The sequence below is a fragment of the Thermobia domestica genome, chromosome 12 (assembly GCF_964235325.1).
Source record: "Thermobia domestica chromosome 12, izTheDome1.hap1.1, whole genome shotgun sequence".
NCBI classification, from domain to species: domain Eukaryota; kingdom Metazoa; phylum Arthropoda; class Insecta; order Zygentoma; family Lepismatidae; genus Thermobia; species Thermobia domestica.
In genome coordinates this window covers 76,868,212-76,895,696 of record NC_137465.1, presented here as the reverse complement: position 1 = coordinate 76,895,696, position 27,485 = coordinate 76,868,212, and the positions used below count along the sequence as shown (strand labels likewise).

Genomic DNA, 27,485 nt, shown 5'->3' with positions numbered 1-27,485 from the left:
TGGTGAGGAAAATCGATGAAAAAATCTGTGAGACGTTTCACTATGACAACGCTTTCAGGCGAATTCCAGACGAAGTGAAACTTCCCTTCCGCCTCCGCTTACAACATCAAAAACACCTTAGAACAACCACCACCTTCTTAACTTCCAACCACTCCCCTGACCTGACTTTCGCTCACTCTTCCCCACAAACCAAAATAAATTCTCCAATTCACTCAGTGAATTTTCTATAATTGGTTCGGTGATACAGCATTTAATCTCAGATGAAGATCGAAGAAAGCATGAAAATAAAAAAGAAGAAAATTTATAATGCACGCTCTAGCTGAGCATCGATTAGTAGGAACGCTTTAAAAGCGCTTACCAGAGTAGAGTAAGATAGGGATAAGTAGGGTAGGGGTAGGAATGGGTTAGCTTAAAGTTAGGAAAGTTTTGCCGCATTTTCGTAAAATTAATAAAAGTGTGATTTCTCATTCTGAGTGAGTACACCAACTAGAACGAGCATTATAAAGTTAACCAATTAAAATATTTGTGATTAACAGTTAAGAGTGAGCGACGGAAATCAAAGAGGAGTAATTCTCAACAATGAAAACAGATTAATGTCGGTTTAATCCAGGGCCACTATCAGTAGAATATTAGATCAACATTGTTTTCGTTATTTCTGAATATGAGAGTTTGCAACACTGAACAGGAAATTAACAGATTATTGTTATTAACAAATACAATTACATTTGACGTAAGAAAATAAGAGTACTTGTGAGGGCTTCATACTAATTGCAGGTGGTCAAAAGTAGATAAAATTCAAAGTTTACAGGTGCCAATGAGTTGTTGGCAGTGAACCGTAATTAACGTGTGAAGTAAATGGAATATAAACACAGTGTGTAAAATGGACAAAGGAAGTGTTGCAAGGGCTATTTCAATTTAGTGGAAAAATACATAATAATGTACCGTCAAATTGGGTGAATAGAAACATGGGGGTGAATAGAAACAAAACTCCTAGATTAGTTTTGGATTTATCTGGACGATAAATTAATCAAGAAAACTGAAATTTCTTAACATAGTCTTATACGGCTAAAGTGTTCAGGGCAGAGACAAAATGTTTTACTGAGTTGGGAACACTGAGGTAGACGGCAGTAGCATTAATGTGTTACTGAAATCTTACACGGTATTTTAGCGCCCCTCAAACTTTTTTGATAAGTATGACATTTTCATATTTGTTGCATTTGAACATATGCCTATTTTGTAGTTTGTTGTTTCATTTACTGACGTTCATAGTAAAAGTTTTCCTTTTGTAAATTATTTTTAATCAAAATTTAACTTTACTGGGTTATTGTTAGGATTTTTAATTAGTGGGGTGAATAGAAACACTTCTTGAGGAGTGGAAAATTCTTGAGAAGCGGAAAGAAGGACCTGATAGGAATGTATCAACCATCTCTAAGAACAAATTTCCGAGTCTTCTGGAAAAAAAAATGCGTGACAAACTGAAAGAGGAAAATATTAGGGCTGGATTTGAAAAGTGTGGAATTTTTCCCCATTGTCGAGACCAAATACTGAGGATGCTGCCAAAAAGAGACAATGAACGAGAAGAAACAGAACAGTAAAAGTCATCTCAGACTGTAAACCGTTCCCTTATTGATCTTCTCAAGAGCATGAGAGAAGATGAAAAAATTAAATAAGGGAAGAACAGAATACGAATAGATGTTTCCGGTAAGAGTTTTGGTTTGCTTTCTGAAAATGATACATTTCCATCAAATCACAACGAAACTCGACCTACCCTTGTATTGTCGGAAGAGGAGAAAGACAACACTCCAGAAGACAACATTCCAGACGATCACGAACTAGATGATGGTTTTCTAAAGCTGGTGATTTTGCTGTGGTAAAGATTTATGAGAAGCTAAAACTCGATGAGACTATTCACTACCCAAGTGAAAAAATGTGAACATGATGGATGTGTGGGAGTGTTTTTTAAGAGAGCACATAAACAATGAAATTTTCAGAAACTTCTGAAGAATCGTTCTTACTACATGAGGATATTGTTACGAAACTGTTGGGTTTTATTAGGAGTTCGTCAGCACGCTTTAAGTATATGATAAGTTTCGGACTTCTTCGTGGCTAAGCGGTTAGCGTACGCGCCTTTGGCGTGGGAGACCCGGGTTCGATTCCCGGCGGGAGCTCATGTGTTTCTGATTCCACGTTAATCAGTAGGTCCAGTCTCATATAGCCTCGCTGCTGAACAGGACGTTAACTTCAAAATCAACTCAACACATGATAAGTTTCCCTGGTGATTTCAGTGGTTTAAATCTTATTCAAATATCATCAAAACTGTATGTTCGTTTGTACCTATATTGTGCATTGTATTGTTTTATAAGTTTGTAACTTATGTAATACTGGTCTTATTGAACTTATATCTTGCAGGTATTAAATAAATAGTTCGTTTCAACAAATACGCTGTTTCTTTTTACCATCCCAATAGTATAAAAGAAACAACAATGAAAATAAAGTCATTGTTTCTATTCACCCCTACCCATGAGGGTGAATAGAAACATTAAGAAAAATCAAGGTGAAGAAAAGTGGAATTGATAAATTAATGTGAAGTTTACTGAACTTCATTAGCATATTAAGACCTTTTGTTTGGAATAACCTGATACGCGAAATCTTTAACATCACCAGACTTATATACTCATATAGCCAAAAATGTGTTTCTATTCACCCCATTTGACGGTATGCATAAAGAAATATAACTGTCCTATTAGTCTCGTACAACATAGATATACCATAAGATGCCGTAATATGTTAGGCTGACTTGACTATAAATACTTCGTTAATCTTCACACGTAATTGGGGTTGATCTCTCAGCTCCGGTTCTAAGATCAGGGTGCAGACTGATTATGCGGATCTACAGATTTGTAAAATTTACAGAAGAAATTTGTAATAATATTTTAATATTATCATCATCATAGGTATTCTGCCCTTACTGGCAGGTCACTTGCAGCAGCTGAGAAGCTTCCATGCTCCACGGTCCTCCGCTAACCTCTTCGTCTTCACGTATGACCTTTCTGTTTTTATATCATCCATTAATTGTAGTCTCCTTCGCCCTCTGCCTCTCTTCATGTCATTACTAAGAATACTACCCAGACATCGAAAACTATTCACTTGTTCTATTTGCTCCCCTCCCACTTTTATATTTGACACAGACCTCTTCGTTCCAATTGCCATGGTTTTTGTCTTTCCAACATTCATTTTCATCCCATATTCTTCAAAGCCCATCCTCAGGTTTTCTAACATTGTATTGATTTCCTTTTCAGATTCTGCAACAAGCGCCATATCGTCTGCAAATCTTGTGCAAATTTTTATATAGTAGTGTGTAAAACAGGGTTAGAAAAACAGTTTTTTTTTTTAAAAAAAAAAAAGAACAGAACATATGTTTAAAACATGAACGTTTTAAAACACACACGAAAAAAATACATGTTTTAAACATTTTGAACAGTTTAAAACATGATTTTAAATATATTTCAAAATCGTATAATCACGTATTTATTAAAAATATTTTGCTCTTGCTCTTTTCATTCATTTTATTCTCGTTAAGACTAGGTTGTGTTAGATACAGAATATTTCAGTCGTCTTCTTGTTGTTAACCTCAACCATAGGTTGGTAAGCAACATGGAAATTTTAAAACTTTTCTCTCCCTTGGGAGAACTGTTTTATACTTTGGTAAAGCCTCTTCGTAACTGCATCTAGATATTCTGTCCTTGGTCTTCCTCTTCCTGGTTTTCCTTCTGCCTTTCCCTCTATCAGCACAGTGATCCAATCTGAGTGTCGAATAAGATGGGCAAGCATGTTGTTTCTTCTTTTTCCTATTATCTTCATGATCTGTCGTCATTCATTGTCTTCCTTTAGTACGTCTTCATTCCTTTTCCTTTCAGTCCATAATATCCGCAGCATTCTGCGCCAACACCACATTTCAAATGTTTCCAGCTTGGTTATTTCAACTTTTCTCAATTTCCACGTCTCGGATCCGTACAGCGCCACGCTCCATACCTGTGTCTTAATAAATCGTTTACGAAGTCCAGCGACACATTTCTTGATGTTAATAGTCCTCTTTTCTATTGAATGCTTGTTTAGCCTGTGCTATTCTGGAACTTACGTCTTTTTCACTTCTTCCGTCTGAGGATATTAACTTCCTAAATAGGGGAACGTCTTAAGGTCTTTGATTTTCTCTCCATCTAGCCATACATTGGCCCCTTCCTGTCCTGCTCTTGTGCATGTTATCACTTTCGTTTTCTTCTTATTTATCTTCATTTTGCATATTTTTTTCCAGTTGGACGTTCGAGTTTGAAAGTGCTTCCTGCATATCCTCATCGTTCTCCGCTATCAATGCTATGTCATCAGCAAACTTTATTGTGCTGAAAACCTGACCATTTACTTTTAAGGCCTTTCTCGTTTTTATCCAAGAATTTTTTCATAGCCTTTTCTATATATACATTGAACAGGAGAAGTGAAAGTCCACATCCTTGCCTCACTCCTTTACTTATTCTTGCTTCCTTCTGATCTCTTCCTATAACAGCTGTCTGGTTCCTATAAAGTTAGTATATTATTCTTCTGTCTTTGTAACCTACTCTCAGCTTCTTCAACGCTCTGAACATGATATTTCAATCTATGTTGTCAAAAGCTTTCTTTATATCTACAAATGCTATCACAATTGGTTTGTTTATTCTGATGTGCTGCTCCATGATCAATCGTAAACTCAGTATTGCTTTCCTTGTTCCTCTTTTCCTCCTGAATCCAAACTGGTCCTTCAATAACCGTTCTTCGATCTTCCCCTCTATTCGTTGTGCGATAATTTTGCACAGTATTTTTGATGCATGGGAAAGCAAACTTAACGTTCTGTGTTCTTCGTATTTCCGTGCACCTTTCCTCTTCGGGATAGGTACCAATATGCTTTTCTCGAAGTCTCTTGGTATTATTCCCGAGATGTACAATCATGTCCAAAATTATTGTCGCATGTCTATAAATATGTTGTTGTAGGAATATAATTTGATAACAAATTCGCCCGGTATTTCTTATAATGTTAGTATGTGTATAATCGGCAAAGACAGGTATGTGTCAAATTTCATGTGAAAAGAGCAGTAAATAAGAACAATACAACGAAAATAAAAGTTTCTTGTTCATTTAGCAACATTTTGTTTTACTCATTCTAATTTTCGTATTTATAATTCTTTTCCTATGAAATTTACCACAAATATACATTTCCCGATTATACACATAGTATCAGTATTAAAAGCTTCCTGCAAAATTATTGTCAAATTATATTCTTACAAGAAGACAGTTATAGATACGCGACAATAATTTTGGACATGAGTGTACATTTCATTAATAAGATTAAATAATTTCTTCTTTGTTGCTATTCCGAGATTCTTAATCACTTCCGTTGGTATTTGATCTGTTCCTGGGGCTTTACCATGCTGCATTTTCTCCAAAGCATTGTCAAATTCGCACAGTAAAATTGATGGCCCTAATTTTTATCGACGTCTTCTTCCTCCTCTATCTCTTCTTCATTCATTCTGTCTCCTTTGTAGAGTTCTTCAATGTATTCCTTCCACTTTCTTGTTATCTGCTTCTCTTCTATTAGCGTTGCTCCGTCCTTGTCTATGATAATGTCTGTGCGTTTCTTTTTCTCACCGAACTGTTTTCTAACCTTTCTATATGCCGTTTCTGCATTGCCTTTGACTACATTTTCTTCAATTTCTTTGCATAAATTGTTTATCCAGTTTTCTCTGGCCTTCTTTACTTCTCTGTTGATGTGATTTCTGCACCTTGTGTATTCCTCTTCTTTGTTTGTTACCTTAAAGCGTCTTCTTTACTCCATCATTTCCAATATTTCTGCTGTTATCCAGGGTTTATATTGGGTTCTGCTGTTATCCAGGGTTCTCGTTTCTCTTCCTGTGCCCTCGCCGGCAGCTTTTGTAATCTCTGCTTTCATGGCTTCCCATTTCGAGTCGATGTCATCACCTGCTAAAGCTACCGTAGACGTCTCTTTGTCGCATTTGCAAATTCCCTTTTTGTGTTTTCATCTCTTCTTAGCTTGACTGTGTTCCATCTTTTGCTTGGTGCTACCACTCGTTTCCCCTTTAGTCGCAGTTCGCTCTTCATCAAAACTAAATTATGGTTTGAGTCAACGTCTGCTCCTGCGTAACTCTTACTGTTCTTCACTTGATTTCTAAACGATTGTCGGACCGGTATAAGTCTATTTGATATCTTCCTTTGTCTACTGGTCTTGCCCATGTGTATCTTCTTGTTAGTGGTTGTTCGAAGAGTGTTCCTATACAGTTAGATTATGGCTTTTGCAGAACTCAATCGTGTACCTCTCGCATTCCTTTCTCCTAGGCCGAAACTCCCGGTTACATTCCCTTCTTTGTCTTTGCCTTCTCCGACTACTGCGTTCCAGTCACCCATGATGATTAAATTACCCTGGTCTTCAACTTTCATCAATACTTCTATTTGCTCATAGGTTTCTTCTACTTCCTCATCTGGGTAGCTTGATGTAGGCATATATACTCGAATTATCGTGATATTTCTCGGTTAGGTTGCTATCTTCAACATTATTATCCTTTCATTGTACTTCCACCTGCATATAACTTTCTGTCCTACTTTCTTATTCAAGACGAAACCGACTCCTGTTGTACCGTTTAGAGCTCCTGAATAAATCATTCTGAAGTCCCCCTTCCACATGTCTCCTCCATCAGGCCATCTAACTTCGCTGATTCCCAAGATATCTATCTTCATGCGTTCCATTCCTTTCTTCCGGTTTTCCAGTTTTCCACACTGTAACAGCGATCGCACATTCCAGGTTCCTATCCTGCAGGGTTTCGTTTGATGACGACCGAGGAGGCCCTGCTGTGTTTCCCTCCACTGCCGGGGACGACCCTCTCTGAGACAGTAGTGTCATATCCCTAATATTACATTCTCATAGATAAGTAATTCTCAACTTATTTCATATCGCGACCCCCTTTTATTATATCCTCTTGGCAGCAACTCTCGTAAGCATTTTCTTGATTGTAATAAGCTTTTAGGTAGATTTTAAAATCTACCTGCTATAAAGGTTTCACACAATCTATCGATGGGCTTAAACATGGCAAAACAAAAGTCCTTACCAACCTTGTGTGTTGAGAACGGGTGGAGGGAGAATGATGAAACTTGAAAGTGGTCTGACACATCAGATGGTCCTATCAAGCATCATGGCGAACATCTTTGCTTACAAGTTAGTATTCGAAATTTCAAATGCAAATGGTGTCATGTTACATGCTTTAAGGCTCGAATTTTACCAGAAATGAGGCTGTGCGGTTATTTTAGCCCTAAAGCAAATCATTTCGAGTTAAGGCTTTTGGAAGTTTTGTAGTTATGCCTTTAGGGGCTAAGCTAGCGTTTCGTGGAGGCGGGTGAGATTTTTGCTGCAAAACTTGGTTACTATTTTAGAACACGGCTGATGCTATTAAAATTATTTTAAATTAATACGTTTACGAGAAGAAATGTTGAAGCACATTTCATGCTGTGCTAACTTTAGAATATTTTCTACAAGCCTATGTAATAGTTTGCTTTTTAAGTCAATAATTTATTGATGAAAAGTAATATTTGGGGCGTTCAGAGCACAATGAATCCAAATCCATTCTCAATAAGTTCAGTTTTGCTCTGCAAATGAATTCTATTTCAAAACAATGCCATCACATGGCCATTACACATGTCCTGTTGTACTGAATAACCATTTACGTTGCACCTCATTCATAGATGTTCCAAACTCAAATAGCTGATACCTGTATTTAAAATATTATGCCACTCCATCTAAAATATTAATGACAGTCTCCCATTAGATACCACCTTGACCTAGATTGTTCCCGTACCTTGTGGATTGCAAGTAAAGCATGAGCACTGTCATGTGAAGTATCTTCCGAAATCACAGCATGACTTTTGACTTTCCTGTGTATAAACAACGGAGGTAAATATTGAAATTTGGACGCTGTGCCAATGAAATGATTGCATTTCATTAGGAAGGATGGGACAAATTTTCCGCAAAATCAAAGTCGAAACTAATATGTAACTTTGATGCAGTCTGTTTCTTCTTTCCAGTTGCTTCTCTCTGTATTCTGTGTACATAATTATGGTAAACAGCTTTTGTATTTCCTGTACATAATTTTCAATGGGCACTGTCTTTTTTACCAACATACCGTGATCCCAAGTACTAAAACTGACTTCATCTTCTTCCCAATCTTCCACGTGAAATGATTCAACTGTTAGTCCCTCAGCAGCTAAACAGGAACAACATTCTTGGAACCAGCATGTCTGTGTAGGTTCCTGCCATAAACACAATTTGTACAGCTCATCCACATGAATGGGACGCCTCAGCAAATTTTGCAGGCTGGTGCATAGGAGATCCACATTACAACAGTATACACAGCCACACACTTCACGGCTAGGTTGAATCTTAACCCATTTCGGTCGAAGAGAATAAAATTTCGTTAGACCTATTTTCACCTCTGCATGCTGTTTTTATAATGGAGTATGCTTCCTTCACAGAACATTTAATGAACAGCTTCAGTTTCTGTACTCGCACATTATTCTCCGTGACAAATATGACATACCCTTTATTTGGACTCGGTTAGGTACACTCATGTCCAAAATTATTGTCGGATTTCTATAAATATGTTATAGGAATATAATTTGATAAGGAAATCGCCCGGTATTTCGTATAATCTAGAACATGTATAATCAGCAAAGACATGTATGTGGCTAATTTCATGTCAAAAAAGCAGTAAATACAAACAATATAACGAAAATAAAACTTTCTTGTCCATTAGCAACATTTTGTTTTACTCGTTCTAATTTTCGTATTTATAACTCTCTTAATATGTAATTTACCACTATTATACATTTCCCGATTATACACATAGTATCTGTATTAAAAGTATCCTGCAAGACCATTATTATATTATATTCTTACAAGCAGACAGTTATAGATATGCGATAATCATTTTGGACATGAGTATATATCCTTTGTCACCATCCAAATAACAATGATACATGTATTGACGTTTCTTTCTGAAACTGGGTGACCGCAATGTGAGTCAGGTTCAACCTATATACCACTAGCTTTTTTCAGGGTCCGGGCGGATGGTATTAAGGACAACAGTGCCTGCTTGGTATATACATCTCGGGCTAACAAAAATAAAGAAAAACATCTTTCTTACAAGGCTGGCGAGAATATTTATTATAAAAAATTAAACTAAAGTGCATTCAACGTAAGAACCACACCTGAGATAAAAAAAAAAAAAAAAAACAGTTTCTATCACTCCGCATCAAGCACGTGCTTCACGGCGAGATTTCTGCTTCGGTCAGCTGTTCTTTTTCCGTGCGTTCCTTGATCTCAAAAGCAAGATAAACCTCGGTTGTAAAGCAAGCATAGCTAGAAGGTAATTTCGAGGGAGGGGTGTCCGAGGTTCCTCCCCTGGAAAATTTTTGGGCGAAAAACGCGATTTTAGGCTTAATTTTAACAAGTTTTCCAAATTTCGGGGGGGGGGGGCGGAACCACCTCCTGACTACGCTACTGAATGGAATTAAGTAATAGCGCTAAGTAAATGTTACTATCAACTTAAAGAAATAAACGATAAAATAATTATGAATTACTCACGTTAATCTGAGGATTCTTCTGATTCGCTCAACGCAGTAACTTGCAGATCTTCATCAGAAGATTCATCTGATTCGTTGTTTATGTTAATTACAAGGCGATCCACCAAGGTGTCAGAAAGTCCGTCCAGATTCCAAATTTTCTCTTTTTCCTTCAGCACATGACGAATATTGTTTTTCCACATATCTGGTGTCACTTGAGTCAAGGCAGTTTCAAGCAGCAGCCGAACGTCACGTAACTGAAACGTGGTATTGTTTCTGGCTACAAAACCCTTTACAAACCCCCACACAGTTTCTATCGGGTTCAAATTGCTGTGGTAGGGGGGGCAGTCTCTCAATCATTCTCCCAGTCTGTTTTGCGATGCTGTCTTCTATATATAGGATTTCGTTGTTGAGACAAATGCTTTGCGCTTTATTCAGTAATTCCACTTTAACATCGGACTCTGAGAAAGACACTTTCTTTGCTGTTAACCACTGAATTATTTCTTGTTTTCGCCATGAGGAGTTTGGACGTCGTTGGATTCTTACGCTATGTTATGAAGCATTATCCATTATAATAACACACCCGGTATCAAGTTTAGGCAATATTGTTTCAAACCATTCACGAAAAACGTCACCATTCATGTCATCATGGTAATCACCACCGCGCTTAGATTCAAAGATATGAGCACTACCATCTACAAATCCACTATCACTGCCTATATGAACAACTATTAGTCTTTTTCCTTTGCCCGTAGGATTTTTTAGGCCGGTTGATTTTCCAAACAACAACGCCTGTTTTTTAGAACATACAGTTGTGTCTACCTATACATTGGATATAGTGTGACCTTCGTTCACCCAGGTTTCGTCTAAGTAATATATGGTTCTATTTTCCGCTCTGTGTTTACGAATGTTTCTCAAATATCGTCGCCGCCATAATGCAATGTCTTCCCTATCTAAAATAACGTTCACTTTATTTCTCCTGAGAAACTGAAAACTATTATCCAACAACAATGTGTAGAACGTAGTTCGTTTGAAACTAGGCAACATAGGGTCACTATTTAGAGAACTCAAAATTTTGTTTAGTGTAGGTGGTTCATTTCTTAGAATGAAATCATGCACTTTGCTCCGAATAGCACATTTCACAAAGTCATCCGCCTTCATTAATTCGGATTTCAGCCTGTTTCTCTTTTTCCCCGTTGTTTTCAACAACCCCGTTTCTTTGAACTCTTTACGTACGTTCACAACACTTGACTTAGAGACACAAGTATATTCTGCCGTTAATTTCACTATGTCATTCACTAACACAGTAGGATAGTTTTCCAGCAGTTTACTGAACACGTTTAAAACAATTCGTTTTTCCCCGCTCTTCAATGGTTTTCCTTTTGGATGTTTCATAACTTGACACTGAACAGAAGCACTACATGTAGCCGCCATGGTTTTAAATTGTGACTGTTGGGAGCGGGGCTTCAAATGACTGATGCAATTTCTGCGTTTCTTAAGGACAGCCATTACACTTTTTTAAAAACTTTTTTTCTTTATTATGGTTGTTAAGAGCAATTCAAAATATATTAAATTTGTACCGAAACATTATATAAATGTTTATTCTCTATTACATTTATTATGTACTATTTCTCTCTCAAGTGTTTAACATTTGTTGTTATAGATACTTATCGGTTTGCATGTTACCAACACTGTGACGATTGTATTTTCTCGATAACAGAAGGTAAAAATCACAGAATATGGCATATATTTTGTCAGTAATTTGTAGTAGTATATTTTGCTACGTGAATTAATAATTTTTCGTCTCGTCTAACAAATGTGTGAAGTTAATTATACGAAACAATGTGAAAAATAGTTCCTCTCTTTAACCAATTACAAATAAGCAATTACGTCAATCACGGAACTATATTTATAACTCCAGCCAATTACATTTCATTGTAGTCAGTGGCGTAGCACATTTTTGCGCCCCCCCCCCCCCCCAAAGTATAGAGAAGGGGCCCTAGTTGTAAAACCGATAGTTATGGCAACAATAATAAAAATGCCTTTCGGCCAAAACTACAAGGGGAGGCAGATTGTAAAATTTGTACAGGGGAAAGATGTTATTGAGTGTAACTCATGTTATGCAACCCGTTTACAACTAAGGAGAGAGTGGTTGGCGAATGGAAAGGATAATTACTTGGGTAATTTTTCGAGGGATTTTTGCTCGTTATTCGGGCTTTTCATCAGGCCCGCTTTCAAGTGATTTATAACAAATTTAGTATATAACAGTTTTAACTCACATTGGTTTTGAGGTCTATGGACCATGAATCGTTAAACTGTGTTGAAACGACTGTAATATACAGGTTTAGATGTTTTTTTTCGAAATATTAGTAATAATAATAATAATAATAATACATGCACTTTCTACTTACAATTATTCTTGAACTTTGAAACGTCTTTTTCGTGCAGCATTCTTGCGAGCAAAATCTTCCATTAAAGAACGCAGATTTAACTTGCGTGCTCTTTCAACTTCGATGCTTATCATACTAAGAGATGACAAACGTTCCTGCATCATCGAACTGCGCACATGGTCCTAGTTTTGAAAAGGATCGTTCTGCTGAAGCCACTGTCACAAGAAGAGTTAAAAACAATTTCAACGCCACAGTGACCTCAGGAATACTGGAAATAATCACATGATTTTTAACCCGTAAGTGCTCGTGTGGGGGTCTCCTGGTCCCCCAGCAAGTTTCCTTAGTGATTTTCTTGAAACTGGAGTTCGTTATACTGCTGTCACTTACAGTACCTTCCTAAAATAGAACAACCATTCTATCAAGGCCCGAAAAGAAAGGTTATAAAAAATGTCTCTAGCAATTCTCACCGCAATATTTTAATTAACAGCTAAAAAACAACAAAAAAGTATGGGGGTTTGTGGCACCCCCACGCGAGTACTTACGTTACAAAAAATGGGGCGACTACTTACGGGTTAATAAGGACCAATTCCGCAAAATCTTTCACTGTTCCAACTTTTAAGCATTTGATATCATTTCGAAGTACACTACGGGTCATAAGTAACTGATGAGGTAATTCTGAAGAAATATCATTCGAAAAGCTCACTACAAGTCTTTCCGCCTTTAAATAGAGCTCCTTGTCACTGCTGTTCACGAGAACACTGGGTTGCAAACACTCAAATTTTTCAGTGATGTTCATCATGCTTTCAAACCTGGCCTGTAATTGACTCAATACAGTATCCAAATAACCATAGAAAACATGAATTCTGAAATATTCTTCTGAATTACTTACTCTTTCATCCTCACATAATTCGTCAAAAAAACTTTTTTGCTCTACCTGGACGTTTACTTGTGAAACGACATTCGATCCCCCACATTTGTGCCATTTCTTCGGACTCTTTCTTCACTTCGTAAAAAGAATTCCTTAATTCTTTAAATGAAATAAGTGCCTCGCCCAGTAATTTTGTTACAGCTTGTATATCTTCATTTGGTGACTGCATTTTTTTCGATACGATGGTCGTCGTTTCTAAAACTTTCTGTTGTACTACCACTTGAATTACAAACTCGTAGCATTCCATTTGTTTTCTTAAGGGAATTGCATCGTCGCGTTGCTCTGATTTGTTTGATGTCACAATTATGTTGCTTAAAGCCTTCAGAATTTCTCCATAACGAAAACGGACAGCTAATAACGCGTCGTAAGCTGAATCACACCTTGATGGACATAGTCTTTAAAGAGTCGTGGCTTTATTATTAGTTTCTAGAATTTGCCATCTTTTAATAGGGTAACTGTCCCAATAATTGACAGTGTACCAGTAATTGACACTGTCGTCTTCTTTCCGACGCAACAAGACTGCGGGACTAGGTACAAGCAAATGCTGCCACCTTTTCTTCCTTTGCAGTGTTGTTAATCCCACACCACTGTTAATATTTGCCTCTAAGTAGTAGTTCTCCAAAGAAAACAGAAAATCGATGGACAGTGCAAAATAGTACTATAATAGCTATATTAGCGAAAGAAATAAACATGTTTATCCAGGTGGAAACTTATAAATCAGCTTGATAAGTTGGTAGAAAATTATATGGTTCATTAGAATAAGATATTAGGAGATGTCAATTACTGGGTCACAAGGTGTCAATTACTGGTGAATCTCACAAATCTTGGTGTCAATTACTGATACAATGATCAACTTTTCGTATACATATTGTAAAAAATAATTATTATTAGTCTATTATTTTTATGATGGTCTATATAGATGAAGGAAGAATGCCTTCGTACCTCTACGAGAGATCAGTAAGCCAGGCTCATTTAAGGGGTGAAGAAACTTGCAATTTGACAAACTGTTCTTATACTGTCAATTATTGGGACAGTTACCCTACTGGAACTAAAAAATACATAAAGTTTTTCAAGAATATTATAAAAGGACGTTATCTGCGGAATTTTAGCTGCGTCTCTTAGCACTAGATTCAAGTTGTGAGCAGCACAATGTACATAACTGGCTGAAGGCTCAAGTCTCTTGATGCGCTCTTGCACTCCCGAATACACTCCGCTCATCACTTTCGCCCTGTCGTAGCCCTGTCCTCTGCACTGTCTTATTGAAATTCCCTTTTCTTCAATGAATTGTAAAATTGCATTTACTAATCCTTGTGCACTTCCGTCCAATACTCTCAAAAATCCCAAGAAACTTTCATATATAATGAGTTCTACGGGTCTGTCGTTTACATCCTTCTTTATTAGGACATATCGAAAAATGAAGCTTAATTGGTCGTGTTTTGAAATATCTTGAGTAGTATCCAAAATCAAAGAAAAGAAACAAGCGTCCTGTATTTCTGCGATTATTTGTTTCTCTATTTGCGTTGACAACATCTGAATAATTTCATTTTGTACTTCGGGACTTAAGTATGTATTTTTGCTCTTTGTTTTATCATTTATTTATCGAGACAAAATGGGGTCGTATTTACTCAAAAGTTCAACTACCGCAAGAAAATTACCACTGTTAGGTTCACCCAGTTTTTCGCGATGTCCCCTAAAGGCAATATTACACATTGCCAAAGTGAGTGTGACGTCGATTATTCTCCTCAATATTTCTCGAAAATAATTTATCTCGTCTTCCATTTCAGATACTAAACTGTCTCTCACAGTACTATTATTTTTCCATGTCGTAAGTAATACAACCTTGCAAATGATATTGAGTTCGTTCGTGCTCTTTAATTTTTTTCGCTAGTCCTTGCCAGTCACTTATTCCTTCAATCCATGCTGAATGGAAGTGAGTTGCTTTCCTGTCAGCAAAGAGCCAACAGGGCTCACAATATGCGCGGTTCAGTTTTTCCGAATAACATAACCATTGTCGTGGGAATTTGCCGTGCTGCGTATTTTGAAAATAATAATCGGAAGAGAAACATCTATTTTTCTTGTCTCTAATAAAAGAACCGGATGGTTTGCAGGGGCCGTAAGTCAAAATGCACTTTTTTTAAGTTTGCTGGTATTTCGAAATTAAAATTACCTCGATCGGTTTGATATTTATGAGACAAATTTAATGCTTCAGCAGTATGGTCAACGTTAGTTTGAGAAGTGGAGGGGAAGGGGGAACTAGTGATCATTTCGGTATGTTTGTTATCCGAAGGGCAAGAAACACTATGCTCACTTTCCACGGGTTCACATTCCATGTTTGCAGACACCTCGAATTCAGAAACACACTCAGATTTTTCATCTTGCAAAGTTTCTGGTGAAATACGTTGTTCACTTTCTTTAATCACTGAAAAATGTGAAGAAATTTTCGGGATGCTTTTCAAAAAAAAACATCCCTTTGTTTCGTTTTTTCCGTCGCTCCGCTGGGGTACACACGTTTACTGGACATAGTAATTGGGCGGGGGGAGGCACTACACAGGGGAAAATCACAGCCTATGAGTCAAAAAAAAAAAAAAAAAAAGTCACACAGAAGATATCACACTCACCACTAGAAGGAATACTGTTAATCTATAATGCAATTCACTTCAACACAATATCACACACAACTACCACTTTGCTGCTTGTATTTGCTTGACGTCCTACCAACAAGCAAGGCTTCTCGTTATGAAATGCATGTCACATGGTCAACATATTATTACCCTTGACCTCTTTTCATTCAATTTTTAAACTCTCTGACTCATCCTAGGTATTGTTCGCTAGTTTTAGCTGAGGAGGCGGGACACGGAAGAATGTTTTTAGTTTTCTTCTGCCTGTCACTGGTGACCCTCCTCAAAATAACTTAGCGACCCGCGAATGACAACCATTAAGTTGAAGGGGTGGGGACACTTACTGCTCATCTCTGAATTCCCAGCTTAGCAACCTGCTAGCAATATATGTGTACATAAAGCGAACCGACAGTCAGTTGGGGGCCCCAAAGGCCAAAATGTTGAAGAGGGAGGAACAAAAGAACATTCTTCTGCTACAAAACTGAACAAAAGTTCAACGTACTTGTTGATTTTTTTTTTTTTTTTTTTTTTTCGAAACCGAGAAGTGTTTATGGCTTGGAAATCACGATGTAACCACAAATTTTTGCAAGTTGAATTATTTAGTGGAAGTGTTGAAGTTCTACTTCTTTAAATCTGTATTCATCGCAAGATTTCGGGGCCCTCTATACCTCGCCCCCCCCTCCGCACTGCGGGGGTTGCGGGGGCAGCTGCTACGCCACTGATCGTAGTATCATTTCTTTATCCCAAGTGTGTTTCTTACACTGAGTACACTTTAGAAAACTAACGGTTTCGGAAGTATAGCACTTCCTTACTCAGACTACACTCTCCAGACCGCCAGAGATGTAGAGTGTACGTGCACGTGCAGTTATATATACAGGGTGGTCCAAAAATGTGGAAATCCCTCGCATAAATGTCAAGTACTGCAAAATATAACCAAAGGAACAACGTAGAGGAGTAATAAAGATGATGAGAAATCGGGGAACAATCAAAGCCGCCATCTTGAAATCCACCCATCGTGAATCATACATACAGTTTATAAATTGAAAACATAACATGTTGACGCATTATTTGAATTGGACATCGCTAGCCAGTACGAAGTTATGACAGTTGTTAATATGCATCCGAGAATCGGTTACAGGTTCATTGTGCTCTCCCTCTAATTGTATATGCAGCTTATAAAAAGACTGTGTAAAACAAATGTGTGTTTGGCCTTAGGATACAAAGTTAAACTTCGCGGTTTTGCATTCGCACCATCTTCGAAGAAACACTAATACTTACTGGAATGTAATTTAGTTCAGGATTGCGTTGTTTCGGCAAGGTTAAAAGATTCAGTATAGAATTTTCTTATATACTATTGCATTGACGTGTCATATATAAAAGCTCCACATGATTGATAGTTTATCACTGCACTACGTATGAGACTTTCACTACAACATTGATTCAGGGACGAAGGACAATCCAAATTAAGTACAAGGCAATATGCCCTTTCCCTTTGTAAGGCTCAGGTAGCAGATCTCGATTGCGATCAACACAATATTATTCATCATGCATTTGCAATTAGATAGCCTTTTAAGGATCTTATGGAACAATTTGTACCATACGGGTTTTTATGGTACATTGCGTTGTAACTCTCCTATTTGAGCTTTTTCGTCCGTTTTTTTTAAGTCTAGAGACATTGTAGAACACGCTACGTATTGATTCGCACTTTCCTGCGTCGAGACAGAGGAGTTATTGACGTCATAATTTTAAACAATATATTTGGCAAATTCTAAAATTCACTGAATAAATTAGTAATAGTATTGTACGACAGCATTTGGATAATCGAAGAACATTGTGTTGTTACGTCCGATATGGATTTGTTCGTAGAAAAACAGAAATTGAAATGTAACATCATGCACACATTCTCCTTTATGTACCCATCTGCAACCTACAACACCCATCTTCACAAAATCAAGCAAAGTCATTCAGGGGTGCATTTCATCTCAAAGGCAAAAGGGTGTCGGGTGACCATTGGCAATATCGTTCAAAAAAATATATGTGAAAGGTCCATGTGTGCAATGAACATTCTCAAGATATTTCAGAAAATGCTCACTGGGGCCAGTGATACCCACATTCCAAGATGGCGCCGTGCACCGAAAATGACACCAATGAAAATACAAGAAATCAGCCATAACTGAGGAACCGTTACTGATACAGCAATGATTCTTACACCCTTGCAAAGGTAATTAAATTTACATCTACTTCTGCTAAGCACGCTAATCTACAGCCAAAGGCATTGCGTTAATTAAAAAATTGTAGGAAAGAATGCAATTTTAAAAACCCAATAACTCAAAACCTTTTTTTTTTTTCTTTTTTTTTTAACGTCGCAGAAATATCCAGGAAAGGGTACACTTTCAAATAAAAACGTAAAAAATTGTAGTATTTGTACTATGGGCCATAATGGATTATGATAGCACACGGTCTGCGGGAAAACAGTATGCAGGCAAACTGCAACCTAGCGAAGTGTGCACATATTTGGGAACAAGGGATCTTCAATGGAAGATAATAATATGTACTGTACTCTCCAATGTAATTAAACTCCTTTCCAAATGCAGAATGCTGCCTCAACCTGCAAAGTCTGTTGGCTGAAAGGTATACAATTGACCTGCGTTTGCGACAGGACCAGGGGAATGAGTCATTTTAAAGAGGATACTCTTTACAGGCACTCGAAATCTGTAATAATGTTGTGGCCATCGGAATCCACTTGCTGGACCATTTGGATGGATAAAATTGACAGTAACATCATCATGCTCAAAATGTACACCAGTCACCATCCCAATCCACCAATTGTCATCGTAAACACAAGAATAAAATAATTCTGAAAGAAGTCACCGACATGAACGGACTTTACTTGGGAACATACTAGGAAGAAAACAGTTTGACCTATGTGATTCGCGTGTCTTACCATAGTTACACTGCTGGGGCTTGCAACGCAAACGTGGTGGGACTGAATTCCATTAGCCGCTCGTATGTGTCCATTGATAGCTTTGAGTCCAGCAAGTTCCTCAAGTGGCACATGTACTAGAGTAATATTAGGCACATATCTACCGATTTCATCAATAAATGTTGTAGATTCTTGAACTAAACCGTCGTTACTTCGCAAGTTGTGTATTGAAGTAAAATATTTCCCCAGCCCACCAACGCCATCACATCGCCCTTGCCCATGTCCTGTTGTACTGAATAACCATTTACGTTGCACCTCATTCATAGATGTTCCAAACGCAAATAGCTGATGCCTGTTTTTACAATGCGATGCCACTCCATCTAAAATATAAAAGACAGTCTCCCATTAGATACCACCTTGACCTAGATTGTTCCCGTACCTTGTGGATTGCAAGTATGACTTTTGACTCTTTCCTGTGTATAAACAACGGAGGTAAATATTGAAATTTGGACGCTGTGCCAATGAAATGATTGCATTTCATTAGGAAGGATGGGACAAATTTTCCGCAAAATCAAAGTCGAAACTAATATGTAACTTTGATGCAGTCTGTTTCTTCTTTCCAGTTGCTTCTCTCTGTATTCTGTGTACATAATTATGGTAAACAGCTTTTGTATTTCCTGTACATAATTTTCAATGGGCACTGTCTTTTTTACCAACATACCGTGATCCCAAGTACTAAAACTGACTTCATCTTCTTCCCAATCTTCCACGTGAAATGATTCAACTGTTAGTCCCTCAGCAGCTAAACAGGAACAACATTCTTGGAACCAGCATGTCTGTGTAGGTTCCTGTCTGTGTAGGTTCCTGCCATAAACACAATTTGTACAGCTCATCCACATGAATGGGACGCCTCAGCAAATTTTGCAGGCTGGTGCATAGGAGATCCACATTACAACAGTATACACAGCCACACACTTCACGGCTAGGTTGAATCTTAACCCACTTCGGTCGAAGAGAATAAAATTTCGTTAGACCTATTTTCACCTCTGCATGCTGTTTTTATAATGGAGTATACTTCCTTCACAGAACATGTAATGAACAGCTTCAATTTCTGTACTCGCACATTATTCTCCGTGACAAATGACATAACCTTTATTTGGACTCGGTTAGGTACACTCATGTCCAAAATTATTGTCGGAGTTCTATAAATATGTTGTAGGAATATAATTTGATAAGGAAATCGCCCGGTATTTCGTATAATCTAGTACGTGTATAATCAGCAAAGACATGTATGTGGCTAATTTCATGTCAAAAAAGCAGTAAATACAAACAATATAACGAAAATAAAACTTTCTTGTCCATTAGCAACATTTTGTTTTACTCGTTCTAATTTTCGTATTTATAACTCTCTTAATATGTAATTTACCACTATTATACATTTCCCGATTATACACATAGTATCTGTATTAAAAGTATCCTGCAAGACCATTATCATATTATATTCTTACAAGCAGACAGTTATAGATATGCGATAATCATTTTGGACATGAGTATATATCCTTTGTCACCATCCAAATAACAATGATACATGTATTGACGTTTCTTTCTGAAACTGGGTGACCGCAATGTGAGTCAGGTTCAACCTATATACCACTAGCTTTTTTCAGGGTCCGGGCGGATGGTATTAAGGACAACAGTGCCTGCTTGGTATATACATCTCGGGCTAACAAAAATAAAGAAAAACATCTTTCTTACAAGGCTGGCGAGAATATTTATTATAAAAAATTAAACTAAAGTGCATTCAACGTAAGAACCACACCTGAGATAAAAAAAAAAAAAAAAAAAAAAAAAAAAAAAAAAAACAGTTTCTATCACTCAGCATCAAGCACGTGCTTCACGGCGAGATTTCTGCTTCGGTCAGCTGTTCTTTTTCCGTGCGTTCCTTGATCTCAAAAGCAAGATAAACCTCGGTTGTAAAGCAAGCATAGCTAGAAGGTAATTTCGAGGGAGGGGTGTCCGAGGTTCCTCCCCTGGAAAATTTTTGGGCGAAAAACGCGGATTTAGTCTTAATTTTAACAAGTTTTCCAAATTTCGGAGGGGGGGGGAGACGGAACCACCTCCTGGCTACGCTACTGAATGTAATTAAGTAATAGCGCTAAGTAAATGTTATTATCAACTTAAAGAAATAAACGATAAAATAATTATGAATTACTCACGTTAATCTGAGGTTTCTTCTGAATCGCTCAACGCAGTAACTTGCATGTCTTCATCAGAAGATTCATCTGATTCGTTGTTTATGTTAATTACAAGGCGATCCACCAAGGTGTCAGAAAGTCCGTCCAGATTCCACATTTTCTCTTCTTTCCTCAGCACATGACGAATATTGTTTTTCCACATATCTGGTGTCACTTGAGTCAAGGCAGTTTCAAGCAGCAGCCGAACGTCACGTAGCTAAAACGTGGTATTGTTTCTGGCTACAAAACCCTTTACAAACCCCCAAACAGTTTCTATCGGGTTCAAATTGCTGTGGTAGGGGGCAGTCTCTCAATCATTCTCCCAGTCTGTTTTGCGATGCTGTCTGCTACATATAGGATTTCGTTGTTGAGACAAATGATTGCTCATGCATTTGCAATTAGATAGCCTTTTAAGGATCTTATGGAACAATTTGTAGCATACGGGTTTTTATGGTACATTGCGTTATAACTCTTCTATTTGAGCTTTTTCCTTTTCTTTTTTTTTTTCGAGTCTAGATGCATTGTCAGGGTTTGAAAAAACCCTGGTTTTTCTGAAAAAGCCCAACCCACCTGGGCCCATATGGGTTTTTTCGGGTATTTTCGGGTTTTTTCGGGTTTAATTGGGTTTTAGCAAAATATTTCAATGTCTTTGGGGTAAAAGTGTTAAAATGTGATTTATATTTGAAGATCATCATTGTCACAACTTGCAACAATTTTCTAATCACTGCTGTTTAGAAAAAATGACCGCCATTTTGAAATTTTACGTTGGATCATCGCCAAAATATATACAGCTAATTTAGAGTATCTCGTGCTTCTACTCTAAAAATTTCGACTTAAAAGACCGAAAATGGCGCTTTGTAGCGTGCATACCCGCTATTTTGAAAAAAAAATAAATAAATAAAATAAAATAAAATAAATAAATAAACTGTCACCATTTTGAAATTTTACGTTGGTATGCCGCCAAAATCTATACAGGAAATTTAGTGTGTCTCGTGCTTGTACTCTGAAAATTTACACTTAAAAGACCGGAAGTGATTCCCTGTAGTATGTGGGGTACAAGCAGACGAACGACCAAATGCAGATTGAATCATCCCAGAAGCCTCAGTGACGTCTGCCAAATATGAACACCAAATATATTAATTTAACAGCGTAAAATAAATGGTTTTTATTGTTGAAGTTCACTTTCGATACCTTGTGCGTTCAATTACGGGAATTTCCCGAGCACTTGTTGCAAGAGGGATCTTTCCAGAAAATTAATTTAAGACCATTAAGAAAGATATATTTCATATTTTATAAAATAAATTAGCTTTTGGCTAACTGGGGGCTCGGTCCCCAGATCCCCGAGTTTGCTCGGCCTACGGCCTCACATTTCTTATCTATTGCCCTTTGCATCAATAGTGAATTTCGTGAACTTGCTCTTCATATTTCCTGAATCTGCCCACCCGGGGGCATCGCCCCCCACCACACTGTCTTCGCTCGGCCTACGGCTTCGCATCTCTTGAATCCACAATTCTATCATTTCTTTTTCTACTTTAACTATTTAAAAGATAAGATTTTGTATCCCAAGAAAACGCCCATTTAAATAACATGGGGAAATTCTTCATCCAATCTTTAGACCCCCTCAAAATTAAAAATATTCACTTTTGGCCATTTTCCTGTGGGTTTGTACCGAAAAGCACAATGATGTCAAATTTAACCATTGTAGCCGTACAGGAAGTGCTCAACAATTTGGGGGTGTAAAAGGTGTTCCACATAAATAACATGGGAAAGATTTTTCAGCTCCCTATAAAACCACTCTAAAGTTGGATTTTTAAATTTTTACTGATTTACTTAGGTACTGCTAAGAAAACGTACATCCATACCGAATTTCAAGTTTTTATTCCAATTCTAAGTACCTAAAACATGAGATTATAGGTCCAAAAAAGGTCCATTTAAATAACATGGGGAAATTTTTCATCCCCTCTTTAGACCCCGTAAAAATTTAAAACATTCACTTTTGGCAATTTTTCTGTCGGTTAGTCCCGGAAAGCTACCATCATGCCAAATTTAATCATTGTAGCCCTACAGGAAGTGCTCAATAATTTATGTCAGCTCATGTAGTTTTATATATTGTTAGGATGTTTCAGAATGTCTTAAATGAAATTAAATATCTTCCAGCATAAAATAAATAGTTTTATTGTTGAAGTATTCAGTTCCGATGCTTTCTGCGTTCAATTGGGGAAATTTCCCGAGAACTTCTTTCGGGACGTGGTTTTTTTTTTCCTCCTCCCTCGAAAATACAGCTCCCTTTACTGTACATCGAAACTTCCACTAGTACGAAAGTTCGAATTGAGCACTTGAAATAGTAAGCGGTATGTAGTTCGGAACTTGGAGCATCGAGTTTTTTAAATTTGACGAAGTTTTACGCTTTCATTGGTGTTGATTCTACAGAATGCTTATTTGAAGAGTACCTACAAATAACTGCACTAAACTGTTGTTGTTGGAAAACTAAATTTTACTGAAGAATACTTGTGTTACCATCAAAGGTAAGAAATAATACCAATAGTTTTACTAATGCACTACATGTTTACTGGTAGTACCGGCATATATGGCTTTAAACGCGTCAAACGTATGAGGGACAACGTCCCTCGGCGTTGCCGAGTTGGCGAGCACACTATTCACGGAAAGTATTTTCTAAAGTATAAAATTGCATTTTTTCCCCTTCAAATAGGCTATAAGCATAATGCATTCAGAACTTTATAAAGGTCTTGTGTTGAATGTTGTTGTATACCTTAACGTGAAAGCATTCAATTCGCCCAAGGAAAGTCCAAAATCTGATAAAAATCATTTTCAATATGATCACCTTGGTTGTATCAATAATATATTAACAAAAAGCTAAAAAAAAACCACTTGGGCAAACCCTGTGCATTGTAGAACACGTTATGTATTGATTCACACCTCCCTGCGTCGAAACATAGGAGATAGTGACGTCATAACTTTAAACAATATATTTTCTGTTATTAGGCCTATGTTCATTATTTTTTGGCGGTTTTGTTTTTGCTCCTAGAAGATTGAGATTTTGCACAAACATTCAGCCCACCAAGTAGTATTTATCAGATTTTTTAAAGATTTCTACGTTTACATAGGGCCGTTCCAGGTGGGGCCCAAAGTTTGAAAATAAAATTTTCTCCTAAATTTTCCCTATGACCTCACTTTTCCCCTCTCCTGGTCTATGGTATGGGCACGTAAGTGGTACCAATTGAAAGCCTGCTCTATTCTCAAGAGAATAAGGTATCAACCATGATCCTAAGATAAATAGTGACGATGCAGTAGCTGCCTGACAAAGTCTAATACCCCAAAAACCCAGATCTTAAAAAGGGATACGGCTGCGTCCTCCAGGAGCACTTGGGAGCAGCTATTTCCAATGCTCAACCTTTGTACTACTCACGGACAACTCAATAAACCCTATTTTACAGATAAGGAAGGATAAGGTTAGATTGCAGAGCTAGTAACATCAGCGTATGTGTAAGTTGTGGTTAGCACTAACCAATCTATCATATTAATGATATGACAATAGATAACAAATAAAACTCTTCACTAAACAGATGTATTTGAGTCTAATGTAGTATCCAACCGCTTTCATCCGCCTCAGAAACGATATGATTAAAACATATCATATTGTTTGGTTAATATTATACTCATTTTTCGGCACTTTTATGTGTTCATGTTTACATGCATTTTATAGATAGCAAAAATATACCTATGTCCTGAAACTCCGGATTTCGAAGCAGGAGATATTCCTATAATCAAATATCAATACCGATTTCATAGGAGGCGAAGTTGACAAAATCGATTTTTGACCGCTTTTTCTCAGTTTCCGACCAGTGTGCGCCAGCGCAAACCGAACACAGCAGGGAAAAAAGCACAGCACAACCTATAGCAAAACAGAACTGACACACCACGCTTACAAACACACGACCACATGACGTCACACCCAACATTCCATACAAGAACAAAAGTACCACGTACTAGAGAAATCACGTTTTAAAGACGATTCACATCAACAATCAAATCACTGAACCAAAGAATCAAATGAATGATGAAATGCCTATAGTAAAGATTTACCAAAACTTGACTTAACCTAACGAGATTTAGGCTACTTGGGTTAAGTTCCAAAGTTTGGCGTCCGTTTCCAGCAATTTTTTAAAAATTTACAGGAAAGATATGGATAATTCGATCGTTTGTGTGCTTGATAATATACAAGAGTCTCGAAAAATCTGTTTATTTGTTATATATAAGCGGTTATGAACATATACGGCGAGCGAAGGGAACTACTTGGCGCAAGGTAACAAAACAGTTGCATTGTGGGAAAGAAACGTGCACATAAGTTATCAACATGGCGAATGTACAAGGGCAATGAAGTAACAGTTTTAACATCTGTGAAACAATACGTTGATAACGAACAAAATCTTTTAAAAGTTTGTGAAGAGCATGGATTAATGAACCTAGTAACAAATTGCAGAAAGGGCCTATGTTTAGCAGAAGGGGTCAATTACAATTTTGGTCATTTCTGTGGATATTCGGTTAGTTTAGAGTAGGATTGGTTAGTTTAAGTTAGGTTAGGCTAGTTTAGGTTACGCTAGTTTAGTTTAGTTTGTAATATTAGTGTAGGAGTCCGGCATAATTTTCCAAAAAATGATAGAATTTCGCTTATTTCTACTATTACGTTAGTTTAGGTTAGATTTGGTTACGTTATGTTACGTATAAGTACTTGCATCACTCATTTCTCCAGTAAATTTTGTTTTTACGTGCTTCTGGACCCCTTGTACTAAACATACTCCGCAGAAAGTGTGCAAAGGAGATAACAGCGAAAAAACGTGGCGAAAGCGGACGCCCAACTTCGGAATAAATGACGGCTAGTTATTAAAGAAGTGTGAATTTCTGAAAAAAAAAAAAAAAAAAAAACCTGGCCCCCCGTAATTAGAATCTATCCACGGGGTATGTTTAGTACAAGGGGTCCAGAAGCACCTAAAAAACACAAAATTTACAGGAGAAATGAGTGATGCAAGTACTTAGACGTAACATAACGTAACCAAATGTAACCTAACCTAACATAAACTAACATAAGCTAACCTGAACTAACCTAAACTAACGTAATATTAGTAGAAATAAGTGAAATTCTATCATTTTCTTAGAAAATTATGCGGGACTCCTAGGTAAGAGTTAAGAACAGCTACTTCTCATCTCCCGTGCACGAGGATACATCTTACTGTTGCACTACCTAAACACCCTAAGTACAAGGGCAAGAACTCAGTCTATTACCTACTTTTTAACATCCTAGATAGTCAACGAATAATTCCTGAAAGTATGGCGTTTCTCGTCCTTCCCTAAATGGGAAGTACGGCTCCTTAACTATAACCCAAACCGAATATAAACAGAAATCACCAAAATTGTAACATTTTTTTGAGAAAAGGGCTGGACCTCTTCTGCTAAACATAGGCCCTATCCACTGTACATTATACTTAAAAAATGACGTTTCAAAGAGCTTTACGTTTCGGGAAGGTTCTAGAACGCCGGGCCGTACTAATAAATGAAGGTGGGTTAGTAGCCAGGTTTGTTCCTTTCTTTATGAAGGCTCGATATTTTAACACTATATATTCGTATTTGGGCTCCGTATCCTTTAATCAATTATGAACGACTGAATGAACTGGACGTAATTACTAATTCGTCTATGTTCCGTTAAGGGGGTCCAAATCTAACCTAACCTAATATAACGTTATATTATGTAATCAAACGAAAATCAATGGAAAGTGGAGAAATTGCAAATTTCGTGTGGAAGAAATTACTGTACCCCTTAACGGACCATTGACCTACTAATTAATGAAGCACTTGATATTAAATCAATTTATGTAAACATCTGACTCACCTTTTCCGTGGCAACTTTTTGTTTAAAACATTGAATTTTTCTAATTGCCCTCCATAAGTTTGCGCACTACCAACAGCTGGCTTACAACTGGCATTATTTTGTTGTAACCTTTTAAGTGCTTCTTTCTCCTTCCGTTCTTTCAACTTTTCCTGAATTTCACGCTTCTTTTCCTCAATAAGCTGTTCCTGCTTTGACATTTGAGCAAATCTCTCATTTCGAGATGTTTTAGTCGAAAAAGGATCAACCACCTTAATTCCACGATAAGCCATCACAATTCATACACTACAGAATGTTTATGTTAATAAACGTACGTGTTACGTTAATTAATATATAAATAGCCTACATCTATAATAATTTAATCGGTAAGTATATCCCGCTCTGCACAAGGATGTAACAACGTAATATTACCTTCTACTTCTTCTTCTTCTTCTAGTGTTGCCAAGACAACAAGAAAAAGTGGCTAAAATCAATAGCTAAAAATGGGCAGAAATGGCTAGAAAAAACACAAACTTCCGCACTTAGACGAAGCTAAATAAATTCGGTTCTTAGCGTGTTTGCACACGATAGCAACAAAATCGGCGGAAGCCCCGATAATATCGGTGTCGAAGTCGGCGTACTTTGCACACGTCGCACAGTGGGAGATTTCATCGATTTAAGGGAACTTTATTCAATTTTGCGACCAAGCAATATAGCAAAGAATACCTGCGATGTAGGTAGCTAAATATGCCGTTGGTATGAAATTGGCATGAATTCGGGCAATGGTCGCGTGCAACGGTTGCAAATGTGGCCTGAAAGGAGGCAACCAAGTGCACGCGCGTAGAGTCTGCGACAGGTAC

At 37.3% G+C, this 27,485-nt stretch overlaps 1 protein-coding gene across 3 annotated transcripts in view; it reads right to left on the bottom strand.

Moving 5' to 3' along the window:
• The window catches only part of LOC145666520 (uncharacterized), a 466,510-nt gene extending 439,364 nt beyond the window's left edge, over positions 1–27,146 (bottom strand). For 2 of the 3 annotated variants that reach the window (XM_081733810.1, XM_081733811.1), the window contains exon 1: positions 26,650–27,051. In XM_081733810.1, coding sequence (XP_081589936.1) covers positions 26,650–26,918 — 269 coding nt within the window. In that variant the 5' untranslated portion in view covers positions 26,919–27,051. The other variant, XM_081733813.1, reaches the window with a different exon arrangement.
• Positions 27,147–27,485: the final 339 nt, after the last annotated feature.